Source organism: Lolium perenne, chromosome 2, assembly GCF_019359855.2.
Source record: "Lolium perenne isolate Kyuss_39 chromosome 2, Kyuss_2.0, whole genome shotgun sequence".
Lineage (NCBI taxonomy): Eukaryota > Viridiplantae > Streptophyta > Magnoliopsida > Poales > Poaceae > Lolium > Lolium perenne.
The window spans coordinates 25,520,823-25,535,651 of NC_067245.2; the positions used below are offsets into that span (position 1 = coordinate 25,520,823).

The following is a 14,829-nucleotide window of genomic DNA, read 5'->3' on the forward strand; positions in this document are numbered from 1 at the left end:
TTGTAGTTGTACATATTAAAGTAGTATAATTCTTTATGCCTTTGCATGAGAGAATTCGATAGTTACATGTGTAGAGGTGCATGCATAATTTTGAGCTGCACCACGTATATATATACACGGTTCTAGCTAGTGCTGAACTGCTAATAGTAGAGTGGAATTGGCCGTCGGTTTTGTGGCCTTATTCATTCACGTGACGTATAATCCTCGTACGCTGATCACGAGTTCACCTTGGAGCAGCTGAGCCTGATCTGGCCCTGCGTCCCTGTGAGCGGCGAGATGTTGCCCATCTTGACCATGGCCGTGGCGAAGGCGCTGCTGAAGGCCGCCCCGCTGGACGCGAAGTTCCTGACGGTGTTGTCGGTGGTGGCGTTGTTGAAGAGCACCTGGTCGGAGTGGAGGAGCCCCTTCTGGGAGAGCAGGTTGGTGTAGTAGGCGTTGTCGAAGGCGTTGGCGGTGGTGGCGTCGAGCGCCGCCAGGTTGCCGTTGCCGCCGGACTGCGGGCAGTTGGCCTTGAGCGAGGTGGCGAAGGCGGCGTTGATGTTGGTGTCGCCGCCGTAGATCCGCGAGCGGAAGTTCTGGCACTGCGCCCGGCCGATGGTGTGCGCGCCGGAGAGCGCCACCATGTCCACGGTGTTGAGGTTCTTCTTGGCGAACGCGGCCTGGAGCTGTGCGAGGCTGGAGCCAGGGCCCGGGAGGTCCCCGGTATTCCCGGTTGCGCTCGTCGAGTCCCGTCTGCCGAGAGGAACGTACTGTCCATGACAGTCAACAAAGCAGTGGTGGAAGTGCAGCCGGCAGTCACGCCGCGTCTTGCTTGCAAGTGGTAGAGTCCCTCCTCCCCGGAAGAACCGTTCCACGTACGCGTCCCAGGTACGTACGGTACGGTGTGGGCGACGCGCGCATGGATGAGAAGACGCGTCGCACCATACCTCTGCACGCACGGACGCACGCTCCCGGATATTTCGCGCGCCAGGCTGGCACCAGCCAATTTAATTAACGCTCCGGGAGTATGAAATCGATCGGAACGAATGAATAAATGGCTGCCTTTGATTTGCTCATTCAGATCGATTCTTCTCTCTCCACCATCGATCCTTTTATTTTCCCTCTTGCTAAGAATTTCATCGGTAAATTAAGTTGAGGATTTTTTTTTTCCCTGCATGCATGACTACTAGTAGTACTAGTAGTACGTACTTGAATTTGGCTCCTTCGCTGCTCATCAATGACTCAATATAACCGAAGCGACCCGACGGCTCCGCGCGCGCATTCCGATGGATGGATGGATGGATTAATTAGCTCCTTTCTTTGTTCCATCGCCTCCTTTTTTACTTTCTTTCTTTACCACACGCGCGATTTTTTTTAAGAAAACAAAATTTACACAGTCGGCTCGAAAAATAAATAAAAAACAAGCTAGCCGGACCTACTTGCTCCGGGTACGACCTCCACCGATGCGTAGGCGAAAGGTAATTTCAAGCAACAACAACAAAATAACAACTTCTCCTTTCGATGGGAAGAAAGTCAAATTGTTTCTACCGTGAGCTCGCCCCCACATGTCACGAGTAGTATGGCACAATTTCCTTCCTTAAACTAATATTACCTCTGTCTACAAAACGACATCCCAAACTTTGTTTAAATTTAGATGCATCTTCAAATTATCATATAGATACACATCCGAATTTAGGTAACCCCGACATATATCCTTTTATGAAGCGGATGGAGCACTTCTTGTATTTGATGATCGATCATGCAAATATTGGAAAGAAGAGGTAACATGAGTCGGACGATCAACCCAACTTTTGACGAAACACAAAGCCCCTCTCGCTATCCGCGTCGCCTCCCCCCGCAAGAAACTTGGCGTGCGTCGCCGGCTCCTCGACTTTCCACTCTCGGAGGAGCTCCTGCAAGGTGGTGCTCCCAAGCACCGATGGGGTTTCTCGGTGCTTGCTAGGGAAGAATTAAGGCGACGACGGTGCCCGCTTGTTCCAGATCTAGGCTGGGCCGGTGGCTCTCCTACCGTCGACATAATGCTGCCCTAGAGGTGGAGGTGGAGCAGCCACATTCACTAGGACGGCGGCGCTAACAGTTAGCTTGCTATAGTGGGGCGACGGGGGCTTTGTGGACCTAATCTAGGCTCGGCCTGGCCCATCGGGGCCTAATGTGCCCATACTGCCGCGTCCGGTTGGCTACCGCGACGGCGGTGGAGGCAGTTCCCTCCCGTGCGACTGCATCGTTGCCGTCTCCAACTACTGTTGTGCTCTCCTATTCCGCCTTCTAGGCCTCGTGACCACAGGGAGACCATCAAAGGTGGCGGCAAGATCGTGGTGGCGCATGATGGTGGGTGGCAAGTTGGATGCACCGCTTCGGAGCGGCCGTGGTAGTGGTTTCTTGGGGGTCGGGAGAAATCCCCGTCGGCTCGATAGATGCGGGTGCTGCCGGTCTTTCCAGAAGGGCTTTGGGTGTACGGTGTACCCCTTCTTCACTCCCCATCGAGTACCGGGGGAAACCCTAAGACCAGTCTGGGCAAAAACGATGTCGTCATCGCATTCTTTCTTGAAACTGTTGCTTAGTACGTGACGGTTCAAAAGCATTAGACCGTGGTGGGACAAATACGGAGGATGCAACCGTTACGGTTTGTTTTCGCCTCATTAGTCTACCGTTGTTGGCTTTTTCCTTTTCTCTTTAAAAAAATGTATTTTAGCATGGACTATACTTCTGCCCATCGATTATATCATGTGAATGCTATATATATTTACATATGATGAGGATGAAAAGGAGGAATTATTCGTCTTGGGCGCCGCGAATAGTTAACTCGGAACGGGGCACTCTCTTTTTCATTGAAAGGGAGTAATCACGGCGGCAGAAGTCCAAGTGATTTTTACATTTCCAATGAAATTTTGGTGCTGCGTTAATTGTGAGTGAGAGAGACGCACAGTTTAGTACTAGTAGTGCGTTAATTGTGAGTGAGTTCTACCACACTGACACTGTTGGGTTGCTTCCCCTCGCATCGCATGCATCCCTGTCTTCCCCGGCGCCGGCGCCGCCGCCGGCGCACCTCGCCAAAGATGCATCCACGCGCCTCCCCTGCAAATGATTTATCGATGCGCCGCCGCTAACCCTATCTGTGCCGGCGATGCACCAGCCGTGGGGTCCCTCCAACTCCCCGGTCACCGGCCGCCTCCAAGGTCCACGCAGCCGACGACCTCTACATCCTCGGTCAGTCCTCCTCCTCCTAATACGCTTCGTCTCCCTCCGCACAGTCAGAAAACAAACCCTAACCCCCAATTTTCTCCTTTCTATCCCAGCTCTGCCTGCTCCCCAAGACAGGCGGCTGGCTTGCCACTCCCTCAACCTCGCCGGCGGACAGAGGGAGACATTAGGACACATCCCCTCGTCTTCCACGCGAGGCATCTCCTTGGCCGCCATATCCGGCGCCATCCACCACGAGGCCGCTCCGTCCTGGCCGTCTCCTCTGACCAACTCGCCGGAAAAAGGCCGCAACCGCCACAGCCGGTGAGCCATCTCTCACCCCTCTTTTTCTCCCTATTACTAGGCCAGACCAATTATTGCAGGACGCTGCCCGGAGTGTAATAAGAGAAATACCATCTTGCTCAGCTTCTACTGATATTTACGATTTGGATCCTGAGAGATCCTGTGTGTAGTTTCGTAGCTTTACTTGGTTCAGATTGGTTTCAGTGTAGTAGCTTCTGCAATTTCCTTGCCCAAGGCCGCTGGACAATACTAATTCAGTTATGCTCTGTTGATCCATGTATCCTATTATGATTCAGAGCAGCTGCTGCGATTTACGATTTCGACATGCCAAAATTCGATAGCAGGCCATGTTAGCTTACTTTCTCATGTGGACAGATGCATCTGGTTTGTGAATAATGACCATGTTAGCTTTGGCAAGTTAAAGAGCATTCCCTGACTAGTTATACCTTATGTTCATACAACTATAAATGTTTACTTTTGTTGATTTGGAGCTGCCGATGCTGAAGGAAAACCGTTATGTCATGCAAAACTGATAAATTCAAAGTCAAGATCCTGCTTAATACTGATTTTAATAAAATGATCCATGTGATCAGAAGTCATTCTGTTTATTAGATATGAATCTGTAGTAATGAATATTGATTAAACAATGTGTAGTGCGATGTAAACCACTGAGTTTTGACATCAAACGCCATGATTTCCGTGGGAGTCTTATGAGAGCTTGAAGTGAATCTTTTCTGTATTTGCTTGCCTATTTGTAAATAGAATAGCTAGCTTACTAAGGAGCTCATCTGCTTGTGTGTGTTTTGCAGGTCAATGATTTTATTCACATCCCATGCAGACGAGCATCCTAAACACCACATTCATCATGGTGTAATTGTGATGATCCAAATGAGTACTTCAGGTCTGTTTGTAGCCTTATTTTCTGGTTACGTACTGACAACATATTCACATTTTCTCTAGTAAGTCCTATTTTGTTTCAGGATATGAGGGGTATAGCTCAGGACCACGTCCCTGGCAGCCACCACGCTGCTGATGTCATTGGAGAGGTCGCCGCTGCAGTTGTGCTGCTTGGCCATGGACAACCTCAAGCACGAGCTGACCAGGATGGACACGCTCGCGCGCATCAGCTTCAAGTATGGAGTTGAGATAATTCTAATCCCTACACCCATAATGTTGTTGTCTGGTTGCAGCATCATGTTATTGCTCAATGCAAGGAATTATATATGGAAGACCAATTGTTCAGTCCAGCTGTCAGAAATTAGGATATGGAGTTTGTCTCTTAAGGCTGGGTGTCTCTGTAGTGCTCAAAGAGAGTACTTGTCTATGATAATATCCAGAATTAACCCATATTTTCCATAGTATGAGACGTAGTGCTGGTATGGTCTTTATCAGGACCCACTCCAAAACACCACGCGAACTATGATGTTCATAGTCACAATGTCTTGTAATCATGCAATGTGATGCAAACCACTGGTTTTAGAGTGGCATGCTTTCCGTGGGAGTTCATGATAGCAGTGGAATGGTCATGTTTTTCTGCATTTGGTCGCAAATTTTGAAATCGTATTGGTCAAGTTTGATTACCACTTTTTTTCTGCGCGTAGATATTTGACATCAAGATGGAAAATAAGGTCCATGCCATCCTCTAAGGTTGAATGGCTTAAGTCAAACATAAAAAATATAAACATGCTCTGAACTCTTCTCTCTTGATATTGATGATGATGATGACGATGAAATGCTTCTGTCATACTCTGCTTGGTTTTGATTGCTAGAAATTGTGTTTTGGATATTATCAGTTACGGCCTGCTATTAAATGTTTTGAGCCAAGATTGTGGTATGGCATAGGATAAAAGCTTACTTTCTTGAAGAACTAAAGCACGCCATCTTGATGATGTACTAGGAATCTACCGTAATGCTAGTGTAAAACCTCTTTTATACTGTTGATATCTATTGGCTCTTTCGTCTGGAGATATTTGAACAACCCTTTGGTCCTCTGTTCTCCTTGGGTTCGGACTATTTTTAGAGGTGCTCTTTTGCTTGACTCAGTAGCACAACATGTTTCTGAAGTCCCTTTATTGCTGGCTGTTTTGAGTGATATTTAGGGAATTATCATTCTGTTGTATCTCGACTTCCACATCTTGTATTGCTGTTTTGGATGTTAAGTTAAAAAAAATCCATTGCCAGTGTCTTTCTTTGGCACCTTCTCTTGTTATTCTCATGAATCACTTCTTAGTTCTTGTTTATCATCTCCTCATGCAGATGAAACATGAGTATTTTCTACTACAGACAAGGTCTCAGTAAGTATGCCTAAGATGTCTAGTTCACATATGTTAGTTTGTACGTGGAAGCTAAAATGCACTGAAAGAAGCCATTGCTGTGAAAGACATTTGAGTTAGCATATTCTGTTTATACATGTTTTGTCATGTTAAATCCGGTATTACGAATGGCGGTTTGCTCTGCGACTATCTGATGGTTAGTGCGATTCAGTGGGATGCTGCTTAATTTGTAGATGATGCATGTCTACAGTCTATGGTATCCGTTGTCTCCTCACGTGCTTGCATGACCAATAGGTTTGTATTCAACTCGGATATGTGGCGTTAAATGTATTTATGCCGGCCAGTTCTATTAGTAGTGGAATAATTAATTGTTACTAGTCAGATATGTCTTGCTGGGAGTAGATTTACGTATTTGTTTCTATGATCCAGTCCAGGAGAGGTGAATATTTATTCAATTTTTATGCTCCATTATAAGAAATGTAAATTTGATTGAGAACATGTTGTGGAAAACAATTTATTTGATACATAGCTTGGAATTCTATCTACCTTAAGGTAACCAAACTACCAATATTCTATTTTATAATGTTCTCTAGCTAGTACCTAAATGTGCTTCTGTATGATTTACTTGAGTTGCCATATTTAAGCACTCTTCCTTTCTAATTAATCCACAAGGTCTTTTTTTATTGTGGCTGCCATTTTCTTTGCCATATGCCTCGTCGGTCTCTCAACCTTTGATTTTGACCCTGCAAAGGAACATTTTGGTTTTATTTTTGAAAAATCTGGGTCACTCGTAGTTTCGATTGCCTATTGATCATTTCAATGAAATGAAGTTGGTGCCGGTGCTGTGGTGGTAATGATGCAATGCAAGTGATGCCAGTGTGTTAATGAAGCATGGAAATAACATATTTTACATTTACTAATTATCAGTTGTTTTGTTAATTATAGGGGCCTTTTCAAGTTGCTTGAATGTTTTGTGTACATCTGTTCTCTAATCTGGTACTTATTGATACTTGTACTACAATGTGATTCAACAAATGCAATGCTGCTGCAATATAAAGGCGAGTTATGTTGTTGCCTTCTCATTGATGCATATGCCTTTGCTGCTTATCAAAACACGGGTTTCTGTTAACTACGGGGACTTGTCCAGCAATCTGTTGCGGCATGAGGAGCCTCACTCGTTTGCGTTTCCGGTACTCTCCTATTTTTGTGGTCTACTATAATATTCTTGGCATTGCTTGGTGCTTTGAAAAAACAACATCCGATGTGAAACTTGTTTACTTTTTAGGTAGGAGTGTGTCTACCAATTTCTTCTGGGTGGAGGGGGTTCCTGAACGTCAGCATCCTCAGAACATTCAGGAGAAACTTGTAAGCCTAGCTCCTACCAACTAATTTCTTTACTTAGTGTTTTTGTGACGTGGGAATGGGATTGCTTACTTAGTTGTATCACTCTGTACTAATGTATTGTGTGATGTGCAAATGTGAATGAATGATGCTTCTCTAGTTTCTTCTCCCTCTGTTCCATATTAGTTGTTGCAAATTCGGATGTATCTATACAAAAAAATGTGTCTAGATACAATCAAATCCGCGATAATTAATATGGAACGAAGGGAGCACCTACCCCTACACTCCATCAGATTAGACCAGCTTGCCCCAAGATTTACACTTGCTTGATTATGTGCAAGTCTAATGCATTGTGAGAAATAAATAAACGCTTCATCTACACTTAATCTGATTTATTTATGGTACTAGGGTTTTCTCTAGATTTAAAATGTTAAGTTTTTTAGGCTAACCACAGTTAACAACCACCATCTGAGAGAGAGTAGGATGACTTGTATATGTTCTGATGAGCTCTTTTCTCTCTTTCGTATACAAGGCTTCTTCTTCTCTTTGACCTCTCTTTCTCATTACTTGATTTTGCAGGAAGGAATGTTGCGTTGGACGAGTTTGGCTGCCGTAAAGACAAGTGGAGCTATGAACGCCAGGTGAATCGAGCTCGCTGATCCCATGAAGAATGCTTTAATTTGTGAAGTAAGCATAGTGGTCTCCGAGCTAATATTGTATGTTGTCATGCACAAACTAGACATATTTTCTAGGCATATATTAATTAGTTCATCGCATTTTTGGGGTCGCTTAGCAAGACCATGACTCAGCAGGCGATGTAACCATGAAGGCATCCGTTCTTGCTCATAATATCATGAAACTAGGACTGATGAGTGTAACTAATGGGAAAAACCAGTATCTATCAAAGAGGGCATAGATAAGAATGGTGCATCGTAAACCTGTGAAGTTTAGGAGGGATATTAAAGGTGAGAAAGTGTGATGCTATATATGTGGATTTTATCCAAAATAAGTAATGCATTCTTATTGAAGATCTAAAATAAGGAAGGAATATGGCATAAAAGACTTTGCTCTTCTATTTCAGCTATTGTGGCTACATCTACTGGAAACAACAATGACTTTGTTCAGACCAGGTTCATGGTGGTTATTAAAAAAATTGATCCCAATGGTGTTCTCTTGATTGGAGGAAAGCAATGTAGGTAAGCAGCCTAACTAGGACTGCTCTCTTTCCAATTCCATTTTGTGGTTGAGTAAGTGTTACGGGATGATGACCTGAGGTGGTAACTCGCTTGAACCATTTGTGCAGATTGATAGAGGATAACTTTCTCAGTTTGTAACACTCCTTGAGAAGTCCATTGTTGTGTTTGAAAATACCCGAATTCCTGTCATTGATTAGAATATCTCCTCAGTTGAAGAAATCCAAGCTCCGTTGGAGAAAATCAGCAGTTGAGATTGGCATTTCTCACAATTGCAGAGGACATATCTGGCGAGGCTTTGGCAACTTAAGTTGTCAACAAGCTCTAAGGGATCATGAATATAGTTGCTACTAAAGCTCTTTGTTTTGGTGTAAGGTGCAAGGCTCTTCTTCAAGACATTGCAATTGTCACTGGTGAGACTACTTTCTGCTAGGTTTGGACTATGTAAATTAAAAGCTCTCTTTTTTGAGTCAGTCAAATGCTTTATCTTACCCGTGCTACAATATTTTCCCCTTGTGTTGTTTATTACCTTATGTTAAAATATGACTCATCATAGTATTACCGTATAATCATTGACAAATAAACTAGAATAGTTGTTCCTTTGCTATGTAAGATACAGTGTTTAGAACACCACTCATTTCTAGGTTTACTTAAAGCCTTGTCATGTATCCAGATTATGTTCGACAGACAGAAGGGTTTGTTTTACACGCCTTTAAAGAGGTTACAACATTGTCCTATCTTTTCAATGAAATGAAACACATGTTTTTTTTTGCGTTTTCTCGTTTTAAATTATGTTTGACAAATACATCATGTAGTTCTTTTGTCATGATCCATTCTAGTGTTCTATTGTACTGGTGATGTGAAACTAACTAAGAAAATAGTTCAGATAGTAACCAAAAAAAAGTTCCAGAAAGTAACTAAATTAATTTTTACTAAGCATGAAGCGCACATTTGTAAAGTTTGCATTAGAAAAATTATGTTACTTTTATTCTAGATATCCTGATTCTTGTTCCAAAATTTGGATGCCATCTCCAATTATCAAAGAGATTTATCAAGGCCATTGTATATTGAATCCATTTCATTCTTATTGAAGATTTGAGATTTCTATGGATCTGGCATATCCCAGTTCAATTTTTTCTGATGGCTATTTTATTCCAATTGAGAATCACCAGGCTGTTTACAATTTTTTTATTCTAACACATACTTGTTGGATCTGTAGGCTGAGTGGGGGTAGTACATGTCATCCATGAACTCGTCCTCAAGGACCAACGAGGCAACATTGAAGCCGCCGCCGTTCAGTAGCTTCATAGCTTGTCAACACTGGCATCCAAAGGTACCTCTTTTTCTGTAACATATATGGTGACGTTAGTTTCAGTGCTGTAGTGTTGTGCAGTGAATACTGCGTGTTGGAACCTTGTTTTTGTATTGGTGTATCTAGCTTTGTTTCATATTCGATGCTTGTATGATAAGAGTTTAAAACATGATGGCATGATCCAATTTTCCATTTTACTGTTTAGCTAGTGTATAGCTACGTTAGTTGACTGCCATGACAATTTGGATACCATTAGGCAATGGTCGTAAAAATCCCAATGTTTCTTGTTCATTCCATTTTCTGTAGTCTATGTTGAATTTTTAATGTGCCATCAAGATTTGAGATTCGGAAAAGTACTATGATCGAGACGTGGTTCTTGTCAGAATCGTGGATAGTTACTTTTCCTTGTATTGTCTTCTTACAAGCTAAACAGATGGTTGTTTATGTTGTTCTTGTGCAGACCAATGGCCCTAGGTGTATCGGTCTGGCATGATCTGGTGTGGTTGTAGCCGTGCTACAGCTGGGATGGCCTCCCGAGGCTCGCTGTGGTGGTAGGCTCGGCTGGTCCTAGGTTTCGAATACCTCTTCGGTCTCGCAGTAATGTCGACTAACCACCACATATTCCTTCTGCACATGGCTGATGCTACTCGGCGAAGCGCTTCCGCAAGGTGCAGTTCCCCATCATCGAGCATCTCGCCAACTTTCTCATGATGCATGGCTGCAACAACGGGAAAAGACCATAGAGATCATCCACTACACCCAGATCATCGTCGATGCCATCATCGGTAGCTGCGCTGGTAGCCTCTCTCAGTTCCGAGATTTTCTCTGCAATCCTACTTGCCTGGTGATGCTTGTTTCGCGCACTTGTAGATTAGTATTATTAGATCATGTCAGTTGTATTAATGGATATCTTCAGGATAATGTGTTGCGGTGAAGTTTATTGCACTATTTGTTGCTATGCCATGATCCTGGACGTTGTTGTAGTAGAACAACATCAGTTTAATTTGTGGCAGTATTGTTATTGGCTTTGTTTGATAGGTCTGATTGAAATGGTAGCTACACGTCATGGGGGCCCATTGTTGTATGTATTGGTGCTATGTATGAGTCTATTACTTTCTTTCTTGTCATGTTTCAAATTAAATATTGCTACGATGATATGTATTAGGGGCAACTAGTTTACTACTTTATTTCTTGCCTATTGATGTGTATTAGGATTAACAATTTATTACCTCTTTCTAGGTCTTTTTGCAATGGATGTACGTGGATGTCGTGTTTAGCTCTTGTACAGACCCACATACACGGGAGTATCAATAGGAAATCGATATATCTCATGAAATATCATCTGTTGAATTGTTAAGAGCACTGATGTGAGATAATTATAGGGAATAATTAACTTCACAATATTTTCCTCCACTTGTTTTCGCTGGCATTATATACATACTTAGCTTCTATTTGAAGTTGCGAGTCAATGGTTAGTTGAGCTTTGAATATGATAGTGTTCGAAGAGTGATTTATTAGTAATATTTTTTAGCCACATCATGTTCTTGTTGTTTTGTTATTCAGTTCAAACTTTCCATGATGTGGTGCTTATCACCCTGTTGCAGCGGGCCACATGATGATGCTCACCCTTATTGGGTCTACTTGTGTTGTAAGGAGATAAAGTGCGGATCTCCTCCTCCCCCCTTCAGGAACATCAAGACCATTGGTGAGTGCCTTGCTGATTTGCTGATCAACGCTGCCAAGGGCTTATCCAATAGACAGTATACCATCATAAACACTGCTTTGTGTCTTGTCTTTTTGTCGAGTCTGAACAAAAATGTGTACTCGATCAAGGATGCCAATACAATTTTGTTTTCTCTCATGGTTATTCCAAGCTATTGGCTAAATGTATTCCAAGCTTCCAGTGATTTATTCATGGTTATTTTGGGCAACACTTTGATGTGTTAACTAGTTTCATTCTCTGATGCCAAGTTTCTGGTAGTAATTGCATTTAAGTGATAGACGTGTCAAGCAGATAGATCTTATGAAAATTGCATTTTCCAATGAGTAGTAGTACTTTTCAGTTTCAGTAACAGCAAAACAAGTTACATGTGTCAGGATATGTTAAGAATATTTGCTATACATAAGGACCTATTAATTAAATATTTAAGGTTGTTGCAGTTTTTATGTTTTTAGTGTTTTGCTGCTGCTGAGAGTTAATCATATAACATGTTCCTTGTATTGAGCTGGCTGCTTATTGATTGCATTTTGGTGCCACACCTCTCACCAGGGAGGGATCAAGCCAGCGAAGCGGCATGATGATGGGGACATGTGCTCTTCGCCTGCACGAGAGCGGTGATGAGAAGCCCACTGCCCATGGTGCTTCCCTCACATGCCAAGGTCATCGCCACCGGTAACAGCCAGAAGTTAGGACGGTTGTTTGGTCTTGGATGCTAACACTGACTAGTGAGTCTTGCTTATGACTAGGCACTCCACCGGAGCTTTGCTTAGTCAGTGGCTGGTTCTCTTGGAGATTGTGATTGCAAGTGAAAATAATAATATCTCCTTGCTTTTCTTTTCAGAAATTAATTTTTTTAGTTTGGTACCATTAGCATAAAAGTTGAAGATGCATGAAAACTTGATGGAAAACAACATCCAGATACGGTAACTTGTTCCAGTTCTAGAAAATGCTTTTTAAACATGAATGACTGTTATATAGCTAGACGATGCCACTAAGCTTGTTGCTTGTAGTGCAATCTAGCTGTAGCTTAAGTTAACATTTAACTACTGCTATTATGGTTGAGTCTAGATGTTAACCAGATGTATTCCCCGTTGGTTCCTTACTTGCTTGTGCTATCCCTACCCAATTGCCTTCATTGGAGATTTGAGATTATTTTCTTGGAAATATTATATGAATCTGGTGAATCCATTTCTGCCAATGACCAGTTTATTCCAATTGGGAATTGTAGCAGGTTGTTCACTATTTTATTATTCTGATACTACTTGTTGGATCTGTATACTGGGTGAGGCGAGTCCATGTCGCCTGAAGCCCACCGTAGCAACCTCGACTCCATTGTTCAGGATCTCCACGGCATCGGCAACCCAAAGGTACCTCGTTTTTCTGTAACATATATGGTGATGAACGTTGTAAATGATGTAGTACCATGCCTCGGGGACTGTGAGCTATGTTGGAACCTTGTTTTGGTGTTGTTGTCCAGCTCAGATGTCAAATAGCTTTGTTTCGTACTCTGCTAGTATGATGAGAGTTAAAAACATACCTACATGATGGTATGCCACATTTAAGTATCCAATGTGCATAACTGTGTGAGTTGTTGATTATTTTACAATAGTTTGATTGTTTTCCCTCTTGGTACATGAGATGTCAGGGGACGGGAATGATGGGTATCTGCACCTGCTCGCTCCGTTGGTGTTGCTGTTGTGGTCGTTGTGGCCTCGTGCGCCTCGCGCATGGTTGTAGGCGAGGCGGCGGCGCCGAGTGAGGATGAGCTGGAGATAACCTGGCTGGTCTGAAGCTTCACCGGGAACTCGTTTGTGGTGTTGCGAGAGAGCAAGTTGATGTGGAGTGCAAACGGCATGCTATATATTCAAGTTGAGAACCTGGTGGTGGAGCAGCGATGGCACCTACATTGCGAGATCGTGCAACAAGGCCACGTTCCAGGGTTCTACCTATTGCAGTGCTTGGTGCCTGATCCGGAAAATCTGAGCTGCACAGCCTATCATGTTTTTCCACTGGGGCTAGCGAACATGGGCCGCTGCTGGGCCGCTGCTGGACCGCCACCTGCCTGCATCGTCAGGGACTCCAACACCACCCTAGCTGAGTCCTCCGTGACCAGGAGATGGAAAAAATCCAACACCAGATGACGGGTTGCTGCTTCTGCCGCCAGGTCTGGTTTGAGGTTCTTTCCTGGCTACGGGAACTTGCAGACCACCAAAGCAGGACGATACACTCCAGGACTGGCACTGCGCAAGGGCCTCGTCTCCATCACTCGGCTGACACCGTGGCTAATATGTAAGCACCACAATGACTGTGTTTCTAGAGGAGCTCAACCCTCTGTAAACAGAGTCGTGTCCACCATTAAGGAGGAAGCTGCCCTTTGGGCAAGATCCTTCGTGGCATGCTGCCGTAGACTTGGGATATGCACTCAGTTGCATTTTGTGTTTTACAAGGCATGTAACAACCAACTCTATCTCTCTTTTCAATGAAATGAAACACAAAGGGTTTTTGCGTTTTCTCGATAAAATGAACCTGGTCGTGGACCTGCATGCATAGTGTTGTATTGTCTAGATGCCACCAGGTGTTGAATTGTTGCTGCCTATCTGTTGTTGGTCTTGCAAAAGAACATGCATGTTGGATGCTGGCATTTGGTTAGCTGTTGATTTGAACAAGTTCAGTGAATTTGTTGTGCAATGTTGGTGCAGAAATTTGAACCTAGATATATATTTTTTGTCGATATATTTCTTGCTTGATGGTTAATTGTACCTGGCATCTTGGTATCACATTTCTACATTTTTTTATTAAATTGCTTCGTTTTGATCTGGCCTCTTGATGTCCTTGTATTACAAACCTGACAGCATCAAGGAGTCCACATAGTTAAAAACGAAACATTTTGGTGTATTGACGAATCACAGGGCTTGGTCTTCTCCATAGGCGGGATCCACCATTCCTCCAGCCAAGGTGGCCTCTCGGGCTTGCTGGCGGTGGGACGCCTTGTAGCACACATGCTGTTGGCTAAAAAAAATCATTCTAGGCATTTTTGGCCAGGCTTCTAGAAATTTATTAATGTTATTCTCTTCAGGTTGTGTAGAAAGAAACAACCTATTGAACTGCCAGTGCAAGCATTCATTCTTATCAGATCTCTTCCTCCTAGCAAGCAGATCAAAGAGAGAAACGAACGTTTCCTATTTCACTCCAAACTACACCTACATGAGTCCACCAACAAGTATAGAAATTTCAAATTTTAAGATCAAGTTTTTGTACGGAAATTCAGACTGCTTGAAATGTGATGCTGTTATACGGAGATTTCTGTCCATGCACCTTGTTTGAATGACACTAGCTAGCTCAAAACACTGCTGAAAAGGCAATGCCATTCATAAAACTAGCTCCAACCGTATAGAGCAAATAATTATTGTCCATAACCACATATGGGACTATTAATTTGCTCTGTCTCGGCTGAAACTTCTAAGGATAAACTTACAACGCTTCTTCGGTACATCCCCCTCCCCCTAA

General features: G+C 43.3%; 1 protein-coding gene and 1 long non-coding RNA gene across 18 annotated transcripts; one reads left to right on the forward strand and one right to left on the reverse strand.

Annotated features, from left to right (window-relative positions):
* Positions 1–2,481, reverse strand: LOC127328295 (peroxidase-like). The gene is made up of 2 exons (XM_051354904.1): positions 2,464–2,481; positions 1–971 (listed from the first exon to the last, which is right to left on the reverse strand). Exons 1-2 carry the CDS (start codon positions 2,479–2,481, stop codon positions 216–218), a joined length of 774 nt encoding a protein of 257 aa, XP_051210864.1. The 3' UTR covers positions 1–215.
* A 405-nt stretch (positions 2,482–2,886) lies between these two features.
* On the forward strand, positions 2,887–13,988 carry LOC127331516 (uncharacterized). 17 transcript variants are annotated; one of them, XR_011751453.1, is made up of 15 exons: positions 2,887–3,207; positions 3,297–3,504; positions 4,293–4,384; positions 4,464–6,946; positions 7,042–7,121; positions 7,677–7,784; positions 7,891–8,062; positions 8,179–8,293; positions 8,401–8,703; positions 9,510–9,623; positions 10,063–10,153; positions 10,259–10,399; positions 11,207–11,307; positions 11,872–12,689; positions 12,968–13,988. It is a non-coding gene; the product is annotated as an uncharacterized lncRNA (long non-coding RNA). The 17 variants fall into 17 exon arrangements; XR_011751446.1 differs by having other exon boundaries at positions 2,889–3,207; positions 10,063–10,399; positions 11,872–12,047; positions 12,551–12,689; XR_011751447.1 differs by having other exon boundaries at positions 2,889–3,207; positions 10,063–10,399; positions 11,872–12,047; positions 12,554–12,689.
* The last annotated feature ends 841 nt before the right edge of the window (positions 13,989–14,829 follow it).